Source organism: Melampsora larici-populina, assembly GCF_000204055.1.
Source record: "Melampsora larici-populina 98AG31 unplaced genomic scaffold MELLAscaffold_5, whole genome shotgun sequence".
Taxonomy (NCBI): domain Eukaryota; kingdom Fungi; phylum Basidiomycota; class Pucciniomycetes; order Pucciniales; family Melampsoraceae; genus Melampsora; species Melampsora laricis-populina.
The window spans coordinates 548,470-570,474 of NW_006768769.1; the positions used below are offsets into that span (position 1 = coordinate 548,470).

At 44.3% G+C, this 22,005-nt stretch overlaps 2 protein-coding genes across 2 annotated transcripts; both read left to right on the forward strand.

Annotated features, from left to right (window-relative positions):
- Nucleotides 1-4,040: 4,040 nt before the first annotated feature.
- On the forward strand, nucleotides 4,041-6,682 carry MELLADRAFT_93432 (uncharacterized protein; the record flags this gene model as incomplete). The annotated part of the gene is made up of 5 exons (XM_007405869.1): nucleotides 4,041-4,434; nucleotides 4,515-4,863; nucleotides 4,968-5,192; nucleotides 5,340-5,544; nucleotides 5,591-6,682. 5 exons carry the CDS (start codon nucleotides 4,041-4,043, stop codon nucleotides 6,680-6,682), a joined length of 2,265 nt encoding a protein of 754 aa, XP_007405931.1.
- Nucleotides 6,683-19,421: 12,739 nt separating this feature from the next.
- Nucleotides 19,422-20,290, forward strand: MELLADRAFT_60178 (uncharacterized protein; the record flags this gene model as incomplete). The annotated part of the gene is made up of 2 exons (XM_007405870.1): nucleotides 19,422-20,141; nucleotides 20,255-20,290. 2 exons carry the CDS (start codon nucleotides 19,422-19,424, stop codon nucleotides 20,288-20,290), a joined length of 756 nt encoding a protein of 251 aa, XP_007405932.1.
- Nucleotides 20,291-22,005: the final 1,715 nt, after the last annotated feature.

The window sequence follows — 22,005 nt, forward strand, 5'->3', positions numbered from 1 at the left end:
AGACGTGCTCCAATCGCATTTCTTCATGATCGGTTTGAGGGAATGACATCAGAAGTCGCTACGTTTTTAGCCACAAGAGTGTTTTGTGAGGCAGGCGGTCGAGGGACTAAGAAAAGAATTTCAGCTGGTCAATTTGGTGAATGGGCAAAGAACCTGTTGAGTCACATGGGTGGTGGAAGTTTACATGCATCAGTATCGACCGCTACGATTGCCATGTCACCATCCTCAGCAAGAGCTTCTTCACATTTCGGATTCGATCATCGAAGTGCGAGTGGCAGTCGAAATGTGAACAGCAAATGTCCTTCTAGACAGTCATCGCAACTTTTTCATTCGATTGTCTTACCGCATTCTGTACCTGAGGATCTATCCCCGCTCGATTCTCTGGACTCTGATCATCATTTTCCGCTTGAATCGACGAAATCCTCGGCGACTCATACTAATCCTTCGACTGTCGAAATTGTGGATCCAAAGGCTGATGCACAGGAAGTACTCTCATCACGAAAGATACCTTCTAATTCTCCCGATTTGTGCCTACAAGGACATCTCATTCAGGAGAAGTTGGAGAAGCTGGAACTCAGTTCATCTCCCCCGGTTACAACTACAACTGCTGACGAAGTCGAATCGGTTGGAAGTGCAGGAGGTAGTAAGATGAGTGATAAGAGGAGAAGGAAACGAGGTGCACGAAAGGGAGGCAAGAGTCAATCTCAAAAGGCGGATGGGATGAGACGAATTGGATCTGGATCTGAACATACACCGATCTCACCTCATGATTCGGATCAGGATGAATTAGATGATTTAGCAGAAGCATCACAATCTTTAGCAAGAGAAATCAGTCAAGCTACTCGATCACCTTTGATTTCATCTAGCTCAACTAAACCAGCAGCTTTACCGGTGAAACGGAAATTGAATTTAGCTGAAAGGATGATGGAAAAGTTTAGAGATGGATCGAACCCTGATTGGGTTGCGTTTGCAGCTCAAGCTAAAGCTAGAGAAAATGCATTGTATGGAATCACACCGGATGGGGATATAGGTGGGGGTCCTATTGGTAATACAGTTAGTGCACCTGCTCAGCTTCAGTTTGATGGTAGTGGTGGTGGTGGTGGTAGTAAAGGAGGTTATGGTACTTCTAGAACACATGGAACTTATTCTGTTCCGAATGCGAGTAATCATCTTCATGGTGCACTGGGTGGACGAGGGGTTCCATTGAGATTAGGATCGTCTAAGGAAGAGAGACCGATGAGTTCTGATTCGTCGGCTGGGGTTTGGACTTCTGCTTCGGTTAGAAGAGGAAGAGTACAACAACAACAACAACAACAACAAGCAGCAGCAGCAGGAACGAATGTGAAGAAACTGACTACTGATCTTCCTAGAGGTATGTATCATTCAAGTACTACAAGAGCGGATAGGAATCATGGGAAAAAGGGTTTGGTTACGATGGATTCGAGTTATAAGAGTTTAGGACATGAAGCTTTGAGTGGGACTAAGAAAATTAATGAAATTAGTCTTGTTGATTCTCATCCTACTGCTACTGCTACGACGACGACGATAGCGAATAATAGAATTCAACCACCTAAGACTAAACTGGCGGCTTTGTTGACTTCTTTTAAGAGGTTTAATTCGACGGTTGCTAACCCTGGAAATCATGGTCATGGAAGTGGGAATGGGGTATAGAGGTATCGTTTTTTGTAGGAGTACTCTATGATCATCAACATTATAAGAAATAGTTGGAGTGGGTTTTTCTTTGTTTGGAAAGGGTGGAATTCTTTTTTTTTTTTGAGAGTTTTGAGAGAGAAAGGATTTGGTTTTTTTTTGATTTCTTTATTGTATATCTTTTTTTTGGATGATTGTTTTTTTTTTTTTTTATGTTGAGCAAGATTGACTTGAGAAAGGAGATTTTGTTTTTGTTTTTCTTCTCTTGTTTTTTTTTTCGTTTCGTTTCCTATTTGATTTTTTTGTATGTTGCAGCACTTTTCTTTTTGGATTTTTCTTTTGATTTTTTTTTTGAGTTTTTTTTCTTTAGAGTGGTGGATAATTGTTTTTCCTTTTCTTTCTTTACTACTTCAATAAAAAGGATTGAATGAAGAATGAAGAAAAAGAAGTCAAAAGAAAAAAAGAAGTCAAAAGAAAAAAGAAGTCAAAAGAAAAAAAAGAAATCTAAAGGTTTTTTACAACAAAGAAAAAGAAGAAATCTATTATCTATAGTACAGTTGTTTTTTTTCTTTTTTGTGGTTTCTTCTTTTTTTGTGTTTCCTTTGATGGTTTTTTCAAGAATACCCCAGCTTAGATCCAAAACAAAAACAATTGATAAAACCCAAATGAAGAAGAAGAAAAAAGAAAAAAAGAAAAGAAAAAAAAAGAAATGAATGTATGAATAGATTAGTTGTAACACATATAAATACAAAAAAATGAAAAAAAATGAAAAAAATTAAGAAAATCAATTGAGAATTTTTGAGAATTTTATTTTATTTTGAAAAAGAAAAAGAAAAAGAAAAAGAAAAAGAAAAAGAAAAAGAAAAAGAAATTGGATTGGATTGGATTGGATTGGTTGAAGTGGTTTACAATCAAGCAAAGAGAAAAGTGAATGAAAAAGAAGTTTAGGGGTGTTCACTTAATCCAATGAAAATCAATGTTTTGTTCAAAAGTGTGATAATGTGTTTGAGATTGATACAACTAAACACAACTCAGCTGAAAAATATTGACTTCTTTGTGTGCCAAAAGTAATCATTTCTCATCATCTGTGATCCACAAGTTCATTCATTAATTTGAGAATACTGTATCTATTGCTTATATTGTCAAGTTTGTTTGATTCAGACTCAGTATCTGGTGTGTTGTTGATATCCTTTTGATTGGTTGTAGGTCTTCTTGAGGTTTTTTTTGGGACTGCCAAAGAATTTGTAGGGTTGATTGTTGCCTAAAAAGATTGTAGAACCTCAAGAGTCTGTGCCGTGGTCATGGATATAGTCAGGAGATACTTGAGGACAGTCACATTTGATTTTGAGAGCTCTGCTGGGCATGTATGGAAAAGCTTGGTTTCAAGGGCTTGATGAAATTCCTTGAAGGAAAACTGGTCATCCACTGGAAGTGAAGTGGATCAGTGGAAGAACAGATGATGATCTTCTTGTTTAAAGATCTGGTCATACCATTATGTAGTCACTATTTCCTCTACTGTCTTTAGAATCCATTTTATTTTGTCCAGCCTGGCACAAGATGAGGTTAGCCCAAAAGAGAATTGCAAGAATTACCAGATGTTTTTTTATTTTGAGAACTTTGTGGGTGTTGTTGATGGAACCCATATTCCCTACATTGTTCTAGAAGATTGTAAACTGGCTCATTGGAACCAAAAGGGTAAAGTCAGTTAACATGTCTTGGCTGGGTGTAGATTCAATAAGATTTTTGATTTTGTTTATGCTGGTTTGGATGGATCACACACCAATGCAGGTGTCCTGTATCAAGCACCTGAAGAACAAGAATTCATTGTTCCACAAGGTACATTAGATTATCTTTTGAAATGAGCACATTGATTGGTTCTATTTGTTTGATTCAGACCTTTTCTATTTTTTCTCAACCCTGGTTACACCAATGTACTGGGGTTTTTTACACCCTATCAATTGGTTAGATATTATCTCAATGGAAGTTGGTACCGGGTATTAACAGACCGGAATAGGTGTAAGACGTAGAACACGCAGGCGCGGAAAGAGGTGTGAGACCTCAAATCCCAGAAGAGGTGCAGTAAAAATGGCATCACAACATCCACCCCAATGGTAGGATTCGAGCCAAGCTTTTTTCAAGGACAGCCAGGGTCACAGGAAACGCTCACGTCTCGTCGGACCAAGCTCTTTCCCCCCAGCGTTGCCATCTTTTTCCTCTCTGCGTCGTTATCATCCAAAAAATCAAAATCAGTATACTACATACACAAAAAACTATTTGTTATACAAGTCTCTATTTCCTAGTATCTTAGTTCAGTTTTCAGAATCTCGTTTTTCAAATCTCTCTAGTCTCCAGCAAGTGTTATTTTGTTATTTTTTGATTTGCTCAATACTATGCAAAATGATTCTGCCTTATCCGTGAACAAAATCTATAAGGCCAATTCGGCTACTTCTAAGTTCGAAAAACTCGATGCCCTGCTTTTCCAGTACGACAAGGCAGGAAGAAGCAACTCCATTAGTATGCGCCGTCTTCGAGATCAATTCGCAACAATCATACCCCCAACCAACGACACATTGGAAAACTTCACCTTTAACTTCTCCGTGTTCGCGAGAGCCGCCATCGAACTGGACTCCAGAGCTAACCGGCCCCTTTGGAAGATGGTGGGAGAAAACCACAAATGGCCTTCTACGGCCAAAGAACTTATGGACGCAGAGCCAGCCGTGTTGCTTACGGGATGCATTTTCAAGCATCCAAACTCGGACGAATTCCGCTATAGTGTATTGGACAGTCTGTTCACCGATATACACAACATCTGCTCAGCAGAGCGACATGCCAATGCGCCAGCCCCTTCCGGCTCCAGAAACAAGGACAGTGGACGACTCGAGGAGCCATGAGCGCTCTTCTCGTCGTGCCAGTCCAAGTCGCAGGAAAAGGGTACCGAGGAGCCCCAGACGCCGTCGACCCGCCAGCCCTAGATCCCCAAGGCGCCGGTTCCCGTCGCACAGCCCACATCGGCGAGGAGGTCGATCTATTAGCCCTTCGCGTCGTTCCCGCCACTCACCAACGCGTTCAAGACGCCCAAACAGGAACACAAGAGAAGACAGGGACCCCTCCTCCAGTCCTACGTCTTGAAGCCCCCGCCGTGAGACTCGCTTTCCGTCTCAAAGAGATAGATATGAGAGCCCAATTGGACAACCGTCTCAGTCGCTGTCCGGGGTGAGAAGAGCCCATTTCGGAAACTCTCCTAATAGAAATCCCCCTCCTCTTCTTGATCGTATCGACTCATCTCTGTTCCACCGCATCAACCCAGCACCTCAAAGCCGCCCGGACAAAGGAAAAAGCCGTTATGTCTCCCCGTCACCAGACCCACCGGCGTCGTCTTCCAATCTGGATACGGCTTTTCAAAAGTTTATCCGATCAATCAACAAACCTGAAAAGAAGCTGGCCTTCCAAACAGACGACAACTCCCTTCGCGACAGCCGGTTCCCACCTGTCGCCAAAGCCATCAGAAAGATCAAGAACGAGTACAAAGAAAACATCAAAAGGTCTGTGGAACTCTTCGACGGCTGCTCCAGCAAACCGGACAGATGGCCGACCTCCCAAATCAAAGACCTGCTATCGTAAAATTATGTGGACCTCGACAAAGTGTATGTCGAAGTCTACGGCAAGCCCACCTTGTCAAAAACAATTAGAATCAACGACTCAAAGGACCTCGAGTTTGACGAAAAGGTCAAGGGAGTGCCCATCGACAACATGGTCCACTGGGTGGACCTCATCACCCTGCTTCGCCAAGCATACCAGGCGGCCTTCCCACCTGCTCGGGAAAACGTGGAGAAATATTTAGACCACCTCCTCAAACAAGCCGGGAAAACGTCCAGAGGTATCCACTGGAAGGACGTTTGAGACTACGACACAGAAATGCGGCTCGAGTTCTCTTGTCAAGCCTGGATCAACTTCGGGGACTGGACCCACGAAGAGCTACACGGCATTAAAAGCAAACACTTCTTCAGTGCGCTCAGCCGGATTGGAGAAGACACAGATATCTCAAAACCGTCTACAAGCTACTCCAAACAAAAGAAAAAACCGTCTTCTTCCTCCTTTTCAAAGCCCAAAGTCAAACCCGCACCTAAGGCCCCTCGTTCGAGAATCAATTTTGGATACGAAGTCAAAGATGCTAGACTTTGGAATCTTAGCGACCAGCCTTGTAACAACTGGAATGCTAATATATGCCAAAAGTTGGACGATGACTGCGACAGAAGACATCACTTATGCAACAAAGTGGGATGTGACCTCAATCATCGAGGAATCAAGGCCCACGCATAGGGCGAATGGCAGAAAATTCTTGAGAGGTCTGGAATTGGAAGAAGAGGCATCACACTACTCTGCCTCGGTAGAGTTTTCTATCACCGCAGATCCTCTTCCGGCCGCGCCCCCGCTCTCATCAGACCCGTTGGCAGCATTCGCGATCAAGAAGAACCCCCACCTCTTTAAGATCATATGCCCCATCAAAACCTCTCGCCTTCGACTCATGACGAAATCACATCCAAATCAACCATTCATCCATTACTGGGATCTAGAAAACGCAGACACCATCTTCTTCTGCGACGCATGCCCTACAGGCATTGGGATCTGGAACCCACGAACCTACAAAACGTGGAACCTGACGCTACCTCCCCCGTCGAGAGACATCTACTGGGCCGAGTTATTGGCAGTAGTTTTGGCTATCGACCTGTCGCAAAGGCATGACACGAAGAAAGTCCTGATTTTCACCGACAACAAGTCGGTTTGCTATCTCTTCAGTTCACACAGCCCAACAGACTCAGTTCGAGTGCTATTCAGGCATGCAGTCACCATCATGCTGCAGCATTCCGTCGACGTCACATTCAGGCACGTGGCAGGAGAAAGGAACGCGATAGCAGATGCACTATCTAGAAAAAAGCTAATTCCCACTTCCGAAGCTCCTCCATCCCGTTCTCACATCACCCTCCCGGCCATCCCAACAAACCTCGACGGCGGGATTTGTCAACAAAAATAACAATTACTGCTTCCTCTTCTCATTTTTTCTCTATTATCACACTGCTCTCCACCGTTCCTCCGTGCACACCGTAACAGCATGGCTGTGAAAAAGAACCCACCAAAAAAGAAAACCGTCATGCCCTTCGACAAAAGGGAAAAACTCAATGCCTCAGACAGATTCCACCACCTCGAACCCGCCTCAAAAGCCAAGTACGACTGCGGTGCTCGTCGATTCATCTCATTCTGCGAAGATCATCACATATCGGTCGAACCGTCCGAAATCAACCTTTGCCATTTCATTTCAGTCATCGGCCGCGAAGTAAAACCAACTCCATTTCCAGTTGTGGTTCTGATCAGAATCATTTTATGATTTGACGTAGACTGTCATCTATGTGAACGCCCTCAGGCGGTTTTGTGTTACACACACCCTCCTCTATCCTTGCCATTCTGGTGAGGGTAGAGGTGTTTGGGAAAAGCCGCAGGCTGCTCCTCGGTTGGTTTTGTAAACCAACTAGGCTGGCATGGCCTGCCTTCAGCTTCTAACCCTCCCGCCCTCCAATGGGTTTGGGGAAGGGGTTGTCTGACGTCCCCACTCCAAGGATGTCGTGGCGTCACGTGCCGTCCTTGGCCTGGAGGACAACCCCCTCTACGGTGCGTGTGGTAATCTCCGTTGAAACCAAGTTAACTAGAAGTCCCCACTTGGGATGATCTACACAGTTCGGGGTCTTCCCCCTCTTTCTAGCTAATATCCCACTACTAGGGCTTGCATATAGTTTCATTGCTCTGCACAAAGTTCCAAAACTAATTCAGCTATTTCTTGAGTCTATTGCATCTAGAAATAACTTCGTATTCTCTAATTCTGCTGTTGTGAATATCTTAATGTATTGTTTGTAGGAGTCAGACTTCCATCTACCAGCACTCATCAACTTGCTCTCTTTTGTCCCCAGATTAGCCCGGAGAGAAGTTCCTCCTACTCGAAAGGAGTGGCCGGACCAGGTCCCTACTCCTGTCGCTCCCCACACTCCTTCTAATACCGTCATAAACTTTCTCTTCGTCAGCAGCCCCCCTTGAAATGCGAATAAGGGGTCATCCCGGTCTTTCTTCGGGTTGTTGTCCATCAACCTTCTGACGGCTGCGACTGGATCGAGTACCGAAGGCTGGGCTTGTAGGTGAATTTGTTGAATTTCGTTTGGTTTTGCTGTCTTTCCTTTCCTTAAATGAAATCGTACCCATTCTCCTCTTCTTGACCTTCCGAATTCAACGTGTTGTCTTAAGATCATTCCGTCTTCTTTTGATTTCCAAAATACCTCTCCTAGTCGCATAAGTCCCCAAAAACTAACGAGCGCCACATTTGCGACGTAGTCATGGACTTCTGACTTCCCTTCACAGTGATCGAGCAGTTGAAACAATTGTTGAACAGTTACCGGCTTCTTGCTGTTAGTGAGTAAGTCTCCTTCCTCTTTGTTTCTCGTTGCTCGTAGTAATAAGTTTACTATTGATTCGTCTAACTTAATCTTCCTTACATGTCTTACTAGGTGCCACGCCTGGATCCCGTCAATGTACTTTCTTATTGTCTTTGAAGCTATACGACGTTTAGGGGGTGCCCCAACTTCTACACCGGATCTTCCTGCCCAAGCAACAAAACCGTACACGTCGTCACTTCAAATCCGTATCCGGTCATCGAAAGATCTCCCTGTTGAGGTGATGTATTCGATGAACTTCGACAAACCTGACGAGTAGCCTTTTAGAGTTGACTTAGCCCAACCACTACGCGCCATATGGGCCCCCGGTCTTGAAGCGATCAACAGTGCTGAACCGAAATGACCAGGTGGTCCATCCGATTTCTTGGGTTTGGTGATTTTGGGTTGTCTGGATGGTACGTATGGGGGCATAATCTAGAGTGATGGTTGGGCTGACGTTTGTTGAAACCTTTGGTGTTGCAGGTTTCACTCTCCAATAGTTTGTTCCTTGGGAGTTCCTTCATCTCATATGTCACGTCACTAGGTTTCACTTAACCGACTACGTTTAAGTCGCACAGTTCTCCCGCGAGGTGCTGTTCAACAAAACTTGGCGATCAATCAAATTCAACTCGACTCTCTCATGTCGATCTTACCTTTGTCTTCGCGCATCAAGCTCACCCAGCACACCCTTCTTACTACTGGTGTTTGCAACGAGTCTCTAAGGCAAAAAGTCTCACTTCGGCAAGCTTCCGACGAACCTCACCTCTCGTGGTGGCTTCTTTGTGTCTCAGGTGAGCTTTCTTCCATTGCTTGTCATGTTTGAATCAGAAACTTAGCTAAATCTTGTGGAACTTCTACTCTAATCCTATTCCACCACTTCTTCGACGAATCTAGGCCTCTCAACAAGGCATCTGCCGCGTTATCCGCAGAACGTACCCTCTTAGCCTTAATCGCACTGTTACATTCTAGCAAGTCCTTCTGGATTATCTTCCATTCACAATTCACCCACGGGTCCCGGGACTTCCCATTGTTTATTGCCCCTTCAGATACCATATTATCAGTCAGAGCTAGGTAAGTGTGGCCGTCCACTTCTTCTAAAGACCTCAGCATCATCCATCCTAATCTAATCGCCACTGTCTCTGCCCATGCAATTCCCCTCCTTGATCCATCTTCTTCTACACTGTCCCAACCGTCTTTCAGCTTGAAACGCGCCCACCTTTTCCCTATGATTATCCCGATGCCGTATGAAGTGGAAGCATCTCCAACCCAACCTACTGCTCTCACCTCTGGTCTCGGGATTGTTCTCAAAGGGCTGGCTATTGTGAGTGTCTCTACCCATATTTCTAAATCTTCTCTTACTTCTTCGGGGACGTCTCTTAAAGCATACTTGTGTTTCCATTGCTGTAACCACCGGTATATCGCTGTAGTATAAACTCTCATCTGCGGGAACACGTACGTGGCGTGGTTTAATCGTCCTACTAAAATTTCTGTGTCTTTGTACGACTGACGTGGTTTCTCTCGGTATTCGTTTATCTGTTGTATTCTGAGTTTTCTCTTCTCGTCAGGTAAGCTTACTGTCTTGTTTTCTCCATCCCAGTTAAAACCCAAGTACTTCTGGACGAAACTAAATTCTCGCCATTTCTTCTCGTTCGTAGCCACCCCCATCTTTTCGCTCAGCCTAACAATATCTATCATATTTCCAGCTTCTGTGTCTTCTACGGGTTTCACGAATAAAGTATCGTCAACCCACCGGAAACCTTCTAGTAACTTGAATTTCTCTCTCATAAGTTCTTTCCAGACTTCCGCTGCCCATCCAAACGTGCTGCATCCGGCTACACCTCCAAACTGCACTCGGGTATCTAAAAGTACGTTATCATCGAAATCCAATATCATTAAGTAACGCCATTGATCCTCGGCCACTGGGATTTGTCTGTAGGCCTTGGCCCAGTCGAAGATACCGAGTAGGAGTTTGCCTTTATAACGTATGAAAAAGTAAGCCACCTTCTTGAAGTCATCCCAGGATGTCTCGAATTCCTTCTTGTCGACATGTTTGTTTACTGACGGTACACTTCTTATGTGTCGGGGATAAGATAAGTCACTAATTGGGCGGAATGATCCGTCTCCATTTATTACCGCTCCTAGAGGATTGGTTCGGAAAAAACCTATTTTCCGGTATACCTCTTCTTTTGACCAGGGTCCAAACATCCGACCTTCTCTTAATTCTGTTTCGAAATTGTCTTCTATTTTCTTTTGTGCTTGTTTGGCTGAAGCGTGGTTCGGGGGGCAGTAATACGGCTTTGTCGGTAAGTCAGCGTCTTTCCCTTTTATTCCCTGTGAGAAACCTGTTTTGAACATGTTTAACGTGTGTTTGTGTTTCTTCAACAGTCCTACTCCTGCCAACTCTTTCCTCCAGACCTCTAAATTCATTTCGAAAGACGGGCCGCTTGGCCAGCTTCCGGTGTTTTGGCCTTTCTTGTTCAACTTTAACTCTTTCCAACTGCTTTGGCCTTTCCTGGAATCTTGTTCTGAGTTTAGGGGATGCTCAGTCTTACTTCGCCGATGGAATGGGTCTGTGGTACTGTTAGTTTGGGAGGGTTTTGGTGTGGTCTCTTCGTCGTTACCGGTCTTACTGGTAAGACAAGGGGCAAGTGGGCACGGGGGGTCACGGGTTTAGGGTATCAAGACTTTGATCAGTTACCAACAGGTAAATGCATTTCAGTATGTTTGATACAACTCCTCAAGCTACGGCTTACGCTTGTTTCCATTGACCTTCTCCATGCCTTTTCTCGAATATTTTCTCTGGACTTCTACTCCGATCTCGTCGTCTTTCATCTCCCCACTTCGGGCCTCTGCTTTTGTGTCCTCGCCCTTCTTTCGTTTCCCGATATTCTCTGTCTCTATACCATGACTGGCCACCTGTTCCTCTACCTCGTCTTCCGCTTCTATTACCCCTATACGTACTCCCACTCGCGTGACGATTCACTGTAGGTATAGAGCTTGAGCTTTGGTATGGGGGTTGCTGTGGGTGTGACGGTCCTGACTTTGATGTGTTGGTTTTCAGTTGATTCGTGTATGGACAGATGTTTGACTTTGGGCCTCCCGGTGTGCACGGGTTTGTTCGGTAAGATCTTTCATTGAAGCTTTCTGCTTTTGTTTTTGCTTGTGCTAATAAGTGGTCTTGAAACTCTGACCAATTTCCTAAAAAGCTATTGATCGTCTCTCTCATTACCCCCTGGCAAACTAAGCGGCAGTACCTTAACGCAACCATCCAACCAAAATCTTTCCGGATTTGTTTCACTATCACCATATGACCTTCGAAACGATCCGCCACTGGACCCCAATCTTGGTCTTGTAAGTGGGTACACATTAACTCCATGCAATCTGACCAAGACTCGAAATCCATCGTTAACTCTTCCTTTGGACCTTCCCCTCCATACAGACGCTTCTCTTTTTCAGCCTTGTCTTCGCTTTTAGGAGGTAGCATTGACCAAGCCATCTGGTCTTTCACCAAGAACTCCTCGTCGAAGACCGGGAGAGGGATGAAGGATTTCAAAGCTTTGAGTTTTAAAGTCAGATGAGGTGAAAGTGGGGTTATCGCATCTCCCATTTTCGCCGGTCCGCTTCTGAACAGCCGCCCGTTGTGGATCATGTCTCCGTTCGATAGGGTAAGTGATCCTTTCTTTGACGCCATCAAAGTTTTCGCGCGGTCTGACTCTTCTTCTGTCTTGCAGCCTTGAAATAAAGTTGTAGGCTTTGGTGACGGGCCTGTTGGTGCTGGTCGGGTCTCACGTACGAATGTCACACTCGGCGCCGTTTGGTTTTGTTTACCGATGAGCAGGGATTGGACGTTATAGTCCTCCTCGGACGATTTGGATGACTCGTTGTCTATGACATACGCGTGAGTTTCCCCTTGATCTTCTTTTTCTTCGTCGTGGAGGCGTTTTGTTAACCTTCTTGCTCCTTCCTTGTCGTCTCGATCATATGCTTCTTGGATCAGCTCCACCAAGGCTTCGCGTCTGGCTTCTACGAGAATTAGTCCGATTCACGCGTTGTTAGTGTTGCGTTCCAATGGCATTTTTCGTCGATATGGTACGTATTGTAAGCCCGAGCCGGCTGGGTTCTATTCTAAGCCGAACCAGGCATCTTATCTATTGTAAGCCAATTTAGGCTGGACCTTATTTGAAGCCGGGTCAGGCGTGACATATCGTCTTTGCTGATAATTGTTCCTTCGTTTGCTCGGTTTGTTTGAATTATGATGAGGAAGAACAATTTTGTAGAGAGAATAGAATAGAGAAGAAAAACTCGTGATATGATAGAGAGGGTAAAAGGGTGGATAGAGATGGTGAAAGGATGGAGAAACAAGAGATAAGACAAATAGTAACCTCTTTCTTACCTTTCCTTACGCGTTCACTTATTTGATGTACTACTTCTTCTTCCATTTCTTGACTTCCATCTCTCTCTTCATCCCTCAACTCTCCGATCTCTCCCCATTCTTCTTCCGGGTCTTCTTCTTCCTCTTCGACTTGTTGCATTCGACGTTGTTGGTTTCTTGGAATGTGAGAACCATCTTCTTCTATCTCCTCTCTTGCTTCTTGTCTTTGTCTTCCGCCACCACCTCCTCTTCTTGGAGTTACTAGTCTCTCTTCTAGTTGTGCCCCTGTAGCCGCTGCCTCTGCTCGTGTTAACCGTCTTTGAACGTTGTTTGCTGCTCTATTGATTTGGCCTCTGAAATCCATTTCTAATTGTTCGAATCTGTTTATTTGAAAGTTTACTTTGCAAACGATGAGTTCAACTGGTGTGGTGAAGAGGGGTGATAAAGCGTGAAGGTAAATTCTCTGAGTTTACTCTAGAGATTTGAAATTCCAAACTCTTGGAGAGTTTTGAGGTTTCACGCTTTCTCAGCACCTTTCACCGAAATGGACCATGTCACCAATTCGTTCCTCTAGGTGACTAACACACCATCAAAACATATCTTACCGGCATTATCCGACACTTCAAACCCACTTATCCAAACATCCTTGAAACCCGTTCCTCCGACAACGTAAAAGCCTCCGTAGTAGGCCTCAAGAAGCAACTGGCTGTGCCAACCAAGCAAGCCCAAGCTTTCACCTTACTAGACTTGGCAATCGCATCAAACACCTTCAACACGACGTTTGATGACCTCCTATTCAACACCATCCTGGCGGTTGGATTCGCCGCGCTACACCGCCTAGGAGAACTCGTAACACCAGACACCCTGAGTCTAAAAAACTCCCGAAAATCCATTCACCGAGCCTCTTTATCAATATCCACTTGCGGTAAAGTGGCCGAATACACCCTGCCATACCACAAAGCCGATCAAAAGTTCCAAGGATCCAGAGTGGCCATCGTGCGACGCCCTAACGATCGCCTATGCCCAGTAAAAACTCTGGTACAATACGTAAACCTCCGAGATGACAAATTCCCTTCACATAGCCTGCTGTTTGTCAGATCTAACTGTGAAATGCCGACAAGGTCGTGGTTCATGTCCAGACTCGAGTTCATCTTCGGCAAAACCAGATCAGGACATTCCCTTCGCGCAGGTGGCGCTACAGCTCTGGCTCAAGCGGGAATGCACCGAGACACCATACAAGCAATTGGTCGCTGGTCCGGCGATTCTTTCAAACGCTACATCCGGAACCATCCCATCCTAAACCTGCGTGATGCAGAGGATCACATGCCGCAGATTGGACTTACGTTGGGGGAGCAGGTCCTTTTCCCAGGAAATGCCCCCCATATGTTCGAGGATGGAAGACAGAGTTCCCAAAATGATACGCACGCACCAACTGCCAGCAGTTCCAGAATTTCATGGCCAGTAACACAGCATGACGGCCTCACCTACAACGGGGTGGTACCACCACCCAGCTTAGGTACGCTCTCAGTCTCCGACTGTTCGAGCCGGCCTGCTGACCAAGTCTGTTCCCACAGGCGAACGCACACCTCGCGAGTCCGCCGGTGAAAAGTCCCCCTCAGCATGGAGCCTTGCGGATCTCCCGTGGGACGACATACAACCAGCATGAGGAGTCGGGCAACCAAAGCGCACCGCGCACATCAACGTCTTCTTACTTACCATCACCAACTCTCCACATTAGGAGGGCGGTGGCACTTCCTTTTTTCACTCAAACTCACATGCTGCAATCTTAGGCCCCAGGGCCACGCTTTCAGGGTAAAACACACCGTCTCAAGCACCCCTCAAGCCACACCAATTCCTGGAAGTTGGTACCGGATATTAACAGACCGGAATAGGTGTAAGGCGTAGAACACGCAGGCGCGGAAAGAGGTGTGAGACCTCAAATCCCAGAAGAGGTGCAGTAAAAATGGCATCACAACATCCACCCCAATGGTAGGATTTGAGCCAAGCTTTTTTCAAGGACAGCCAGGGTCACAGGAAACGCTCACGTCTTGTCGGACCAAGCTCTTTCCCCCCAGCGTTGCCATCTTTTTCCTCTCTGCGTCGTTATCATCCAAAAAATCAAAATCAGTATACTACATACACAAAAAACTATTTGTTATACAAGTCTATTTCCTAGTATCTTAGTTCAGTTTTCAGAATCTTGTTTTTCAAATCTCTCTAGTCTCCAGCAAGTGTTATTTTGTTATTTTTTGATTTCCCGCCCACCACCCTCCTGTCAGACAAAGGGTTCAAGTTTCGGGCCACGGCAAAACTGTTGTCTATGCGTTTCTATTTTTTGTTAGTTCAATATTTTCTCTGCGCAGCACGTCATCCGAAGTCGGGGAGCCTTCAGTGGAGTAACTCAGCGCCGCGTGTGGCCACCCACAGGCACTTCCTTTTTTCACTCAAACTCACATGCTGCAATCTTAGGCCCCAGGGCCACGCTTTCAGGGTAAAACAAACCGTCTCAAGCGCCCCTCGAGCCACACCAATTCCGTCTCAAGGAATGAAAACATTCTGGCTTAAGACCACAGATTCTGAAGGAGATTTTTGAATATTGCCATTCTGTACTTCAAAGGATTGTTGAATGTGTCTTTTGCATGTTGAAGATGAGGGTTCTAATGAAAAACCACAGAACGCTTTCAGGCCTATGATCCTGTGAAATAAAGGTGAGTAAATTCTCAACTTCACATCACTAGCTACCTGAAGAGCAACCTATGATCCAGTGACAATTTCTAAAGGTGAGTGACTTATCAAGCTCAAGTCACTGGCTACCTGAAGACCAACCTGTGAGGTTTCCAAGTCAAGGATAAAGGAAAAGATGAGATGGGTTGATACTGTGAACAATATGATTCTTTTCCTCAAACAATGGATGAGGAAAAGAGCACCTGAAGCAGGGAAAAATCTTGATATATATGTAAGTGATAATTTGTTGATTGATTTCCATAACTGAACTTTGAGAGATTTAGGGTGCATTCACTCATCAAGGAATTCCTGACTAGAAATCTCACATTCTGTAAAAAAATTTAATGCAAAAAATGAAACATGCGCCACCAAATGGACACTTTAAATTTCTGCATAATGTGATTTCTCACCAGAAATTGCTTAAGTGAACGTGCCCTTAAGTGATGATATTGAATGAGCAATTTGAATACTGCACTGTGAATATTATTACTTAATTGGCATAAAAAAGTTTTCATCTTCCTTCATATTGCCATTTCCTGTATTCTGTATCAAATATATATCCTCTTCCAGATATATACCTTTTTTGTCTTCAACCAATCCCAAGTTAGTCACACACACAAATATCTCCTTGAAAAGAGTGAAAAGCACAAGATCTTCATTGGATTACATACCAAATGATCTGGATGAAATTTCCTTGGCACCTCATGGTAAAGTTGAATTGCATAATCATTAGCACACTTTGGCTGTCATGAACTGTTGCAAATACTTGGATATGAAGTACGAGAATATCTATATGTAGCATGTTAGTGACATGATTATTGATACACCTCCTGATACACTGTGTTTGCCACCCATGACACAAGCAGCAAATAAGTTGATGCTAGAGAGATGGAATCAGAGGAGTTGAATGAAGTGCTCAATCCGTGCCTTGACTAATCTCAAGGCTGGATTACTGTTTCTTCCAAATCTTACACATTTGAGTGACTTGAGACAATTATTAAAATGAAATTCATGCTTGTTGAAAAAATGTGAAAAGTACTTTCATGACACTTTTATGTTGCAAAATACTTTGTGGTACAGCTTACCTCCAATACCCGTCCTGTACCACTGGGAAAGGAAGAATAAAAAAGAAGAGATGAAAAGGGTCTTTTTGCCTTGAATCCTGTCAATCCCCAATTCAACACTGATTGGATGTGGCTCTGAGCATCCTGAAACCTGTCAGTCATAAACCACTTGAAAATGAAGAAAAGAAAGGAAAGGGAAGGAAGACTAGATAGCAAAGTAAAGGAAAAGATGTAGGTAAAGAAAAATTCATACCTTTTAAATTGGGTTTTTGATCTTGACAAAGCCACATTGACTTTGGAATTACTGTTATGATTAATCAATACCAGCTTTCATCTTTTAGTCTTCAGACCACCACTGTTTGCGCTTCTGAAGTCAGTGTCATGCTTGAAGTAGTTTGATGTTGAGTTCATACACCACCAGCAACTTCATCCTTCTTATTATCTTGAACTTCAATTGCTTCAACTTTGTTCTTGTATTTAACTTTGATTGATTTGTTCATGGAGGTTACTTTTGATTTTGATTTTGATTTCTTTTCTTTTGCTACCTCAATGACCACTCCATTGTTACTGCTATTGTCACATTGAGGTATCTTTGGTTTTGGTTGAGAAGAGTTGGTGAGATTCTGTATGGTAGAGTGGGGCTTGTCCAAATTGTGAAAAAAGGTTTGAAAGAAAACGGTTGAGATAAATCATAGAACATGATTTCTATGGAAGAATGGACTTTGAGTGAATTCTTGGAATGTGATGAATCATGGACAATCACATCACTGCCAGCATAGATGCCTCGGGTTGAGAAATCCGAGGCATCATCGGAGGCAAATCCTCGGACAGACCTTGTCCGAGGTTTTCGCCCAAGGTATTTTTTTGCCCTGGAAATAACCTCGGATCAAAACCTCGGGAAGCTTCTCACTGCCAGCATTAAATAGGTTCCCTGGTCAGAACGTGACCTAGGCTGGGAATATCATTGAGAGAAGAATGGAGAATCAAATCATCTTGCACTGCACATCTGAGCCATAAAGCATACACTACATGTGTGCAAACATCTGAGTAAATCCTTAGCTATCAGCTACATACAGGTCGGCTCAGTTATCTGCTCATCTAGATAAGAAAATCATGTGTAATACATGCTGTAACTTTGTTCAGATTGAGACACACATTTCAAAATATTGACTACATATATCACAACGGCTACTCAGGAAATATTCATGGAACTGTGTAACAGTAGCAGAATGGGAATCTGATCACTAGGACCCGTATTCCCATCTGGGAACCTCTTTAATGCTGGCAGTGTCTGTCCGAGGTTTTGCATCCGAGGATACCTCGGATTACAAAACCCGAGGTAAATATGTTGGCGGTGCATCTTACATGTGCTCTGTAATTTCTAGAATGCTTGTAATTGACACATCAAACACATTTCACAGAATGTGATTTCTCCTCTTTACAAAATTAGTAGGATTTTTTTCAGCCTTCAAGCTGAAGAGGAGGCGGTATTCAGTGGAACTTCCTCAGACACCAATAAGAGATAAAGTTGTACAATAAATTACCGTACAAATAAGCAGAGTTACAAGTTGACTCTTATATTCTTGATGCTGTTAAAAATCATCAGAACAGAGTTTTTAGTCGGTGAGATCTGATCAAATCAGTTGAGTCCCACCAAAGTTTGCTTTCAAACAACCACAACTTTGACCGGATTTTAAACGACTTCAGCCACGTTCATTTTGTTCCACAAGCCGTTGAATAAATCTGATTTCTGTACAATCACGCAGAACACTATCACATCAATGTAACCTCAAAGATAGGTATGCCAAGATGGTCATTACAAGTATCGAATGCTCCAACCGGAAATAAGGAAGGATAACAGACTCCAAAAAAGTATGACAAAGATCTGACGACAAATGTCTGATTTAGCCATCGATACCAAAGGAATACGAGTCCAACAAAAAGTTTGCCAACGTGATTGGATGTGATTGCTGAAAGTTATTAAGAACTGGGAAACAACCGATGAAAATGATTCTACGCTCCATTGGTTGTACAATCACTACCCGTCGTAAGAGCATCCACTATGGGTGCGTTAACGATGTGATTTAGCGTTAGAATAACGCTAAAATCCAGACAGGTCTACTATGGACCTGTTTTAGACATGCGGTCCGTACGACTGCGTCAAATCTTGCACTCCCCTTGTTCAAATCTACGCAAGCCTACGACTTGATTTATCGTAGACTTTTGGCGCATCAAATCGGTCAACAGCCATCAAATGATCTATCTGTATCCATCCCACTCTGCACTCACCACCTTCAATCAAAATCTTCCCTCGTCCCTCAAAATCACAGCTTGTTGATGGTAGCTGTTTACTCTGAATTTGCTAAAAAAAACGCATTTTGTTTTAAAAAAAAGTGATTCTGTGCGATTGATTTCACCAAGATCGAGCAAGATGTGAGAAAGCTCGATGCTCATTGTCAACACCTGAAGCCATCATTTTGGTTCTTTCTGGCTACCAAGGTAGTCATCATCATAGAAGTGAGCTGGGTGAGGCGTGGTAAGATACTTCAATTTGAGTCTCGACTTTGCCATAGCGTGTATAGTGTTCTAAGAACAGATTATCGTAGTTAAATCCTACGTTACATCATCCCATAGTGGATTTCATGCGGTTAACAACTTAGCTACAACACGCATGATTAAATTTTGCGATCAGGACCGCAAAATTTACGATAAAACACCCTCAACATAGTGGATGCTCTAAGATCGCCGATTGCGGTGATCTAATATGATGTGATGAAATATGCGGAGAAACAGAAAGGAAAAGAGGTCTTTTACCACGAATTAGCAATTAGTCACGTGACCCGGTCCGTGACTGCGCAAGCATTCGTCCAAATTTCAAAAGTCTATTCTCCTAACTTTTTCGCTACTACCAAATCAACCTCTCACGCGATACTGGTCGACATGGAGGTCGAAAGCGTGTCGGACACGGGCCAGCAAGAGAAGAACACCTCAAGTGTCCTTCCTCCAACTCGCGACGCGTCCAACGCGTTCGTGAATCCAGTCGGGCCGCAGGAACTCCCCAAACCGTCCTCTGCATCAACCCCCCTCATCTTCGATAAAACCAGCCTTACCAAAGGCCTAACTCAATCTCCCTCCGTAATGACGTCCGATCTGGGAAGCTTTGCTAAGAAGCGAGCCAGAACGAACACACCAGGCTTCGAAGCCGAACTCCAAGCGGCCGAAGTAACGGGAACCCCTCGTTCTCAGCGAATCAAGAACCTGTTCCCAGAAAAAGCTGACTCGACATCTCTCAAGGAGATGGTCAGTAAGCTTCTGGAGGTAGTCAAGGAAAGCATTCCCTTGGCTGGCAAACACAAGACCACGAAAAAGATCCAAATTGACATCGATACCGCGGCTGATATTCTAGTCCTCACGGGCGCCGTGTACGATCAATTCATGTACGAAGACGCTAAGCGCAACTTCACCACCCCGGGTTCACTCATGAACCCAACACAAAAACCCCGCAACATCGTTTTCAAGGGGAGGGAAACTGAAGACAAGCTCGACACAATCGTCGAATCCCTATCCTTCCTCCACAAAGCACTAGGCCAAAACCCTGGCCTAACACAAAAGACAACGTCCTTAAAGACGCCAACGACACCGTCATATGCTTTAGCGGCGTCTAAACACGCATCAGCTACTAGCAAGTCGACTACCTTACCGGCCAAACAAAGAGCGCCAGCCTCGAGACCACCACCAAAACCGCGATCATCAAATGTAATTACATTAGTGCATGAAGTTGGGACAGAGATCACGCTTCCCAACTTGTCTAATGCTAAAATGATTCAAGAAATCAATATAGCATTTAGAGCATATCAAGTAAAGATGAGTCCTGAGGACGAAAACGCCATAGAGGCTAAAAGCATCCGCCGTCACCCATCAAACGACATTGACTTGTATTTTGAAACACCAGCACACGCGACAAAGGTAAGATCCTTGCCCAAGCTATGGATGCAAGGAGCCTTTAAGAACTTAAAGATGAAAGAGACCAGGCACGAGATAATCGTGAATGGTATCCCAACAACATTCAATCCTGACCTCCAAGATCATCGTGAGGAATTACAAATGAGCAATAGTACCTTGCTTAAAGGTATGACCTTCGTACGTTGGCTCAATCTCAGAGCGTTAGAAGACCCGTCAAAGAGGCACTCGTCGATACTGATTGGCCTCGGCAGTGACGAAGAAGTTCAGAAGTGTGTTGCCCAAAAGATATGGCATGGTCGGGGAAAACACCTAACATTTAGGAGTGGCCCACCACCACAACGCTGTTACAACTGTCAGAAGTCAGGTCATACGGCTTCGAGCTGTACCATTGACCCCCTCTGCCCATATTGTGGCGAAAATCATCATACGCACACTTGCCCTCTTAAAGGCAAATCAGAAATGAAGTGCACGGCATGTGCAAGACACAAGGTCAAACTCGACCCGTCAGCTAACATCAAAGCTATATTTAAAGCTAACCACGCAGATTTCATCCACCACCCCTTCAGCCCGAACTGCCCAACAAGAATTGCGGCAAGTGCTCCCCCACACAACCCCAGTAGCTCACCGTACGTGGTGGTAGTAGATGAATCCTCAATGAATACTTCTCAATGATAGAGCAACGTCTACGAGAAATATTGAATTCAAAAGACACAGCAGCAATCTTACAACTGAATTGCCGCCACTCAAAACATGTCACACACTCCCTCTTTAATCACGAGCTAACTAATAAATTTTCAATCCTAGCTCTGCAAGAACCATATGTCAATAGAATTGACTACCTCCCGCCTAACCAATCAAACTGGACTTTGATATCACCTACCCCAACGGCGCTAAACGAAAATGCACGGCCAAGAGCGTGTATTTACGTCAGACAAGACCTTCACGCAGCGCTCAACCCACTCACTTCCACATCACAAGATGTGGCAGCATGTACCATCACAATACACGACTTCACTTTTCTAATCTCAAGCATTTATAACCCGTCCAATTCTTTAAAAGGCTTTGAAGCATGGGAATCACTAATCAAATCTCTACCCACAGAACTACAGCTTCTTCCATCAATAATAGGAACCGACCCAAACCTACACTCACACACCTGGAACCCGAAACACAGCAACAACCACGAACCATTAGCGGACCAGCTGGTCGACCTAATGACAAAATGGGGTCATTATTTAAGGTCGCCAACAGGCATCCCCACCTTTGGCTTATGCGCCGCAAACACCAAAGGTACGTCTATTGACCTAGTGTGGGTCAACGAAAACTTCGATGATGCAATCCACACATGCATGATCGATAGCGACAGCCACACCAATCACCTATCCGACCATCAATTGCTCATAACTACCTTCAAAACTAAAAACCACACCCCGACACAAAACATAAGCGGTAAGGAAGGAGGGAGGAAAAATTGGCATAAAGTCGAATTAGCCTCCCTCCTTACAGACCTCCACAAGACTCTCCCAAAAATTAAAGAACTGACAACCCAGCTCGAAATAGATGACTTTGACAGGAAACTGAGAATGGCAGTCACCAATGCTCTCGACTCCAACTCACCAAACAAACCCCCACCGGGGAAACATAAACACTGGTGGAATCCGGACACCTTGGACCCACTTAGGAAAGACGCAAACAAACAACGAAGAAAGCTTAAAGCGGAAAACACTGAAGAAAATAAAATCAACTACAGAAAGGCAAG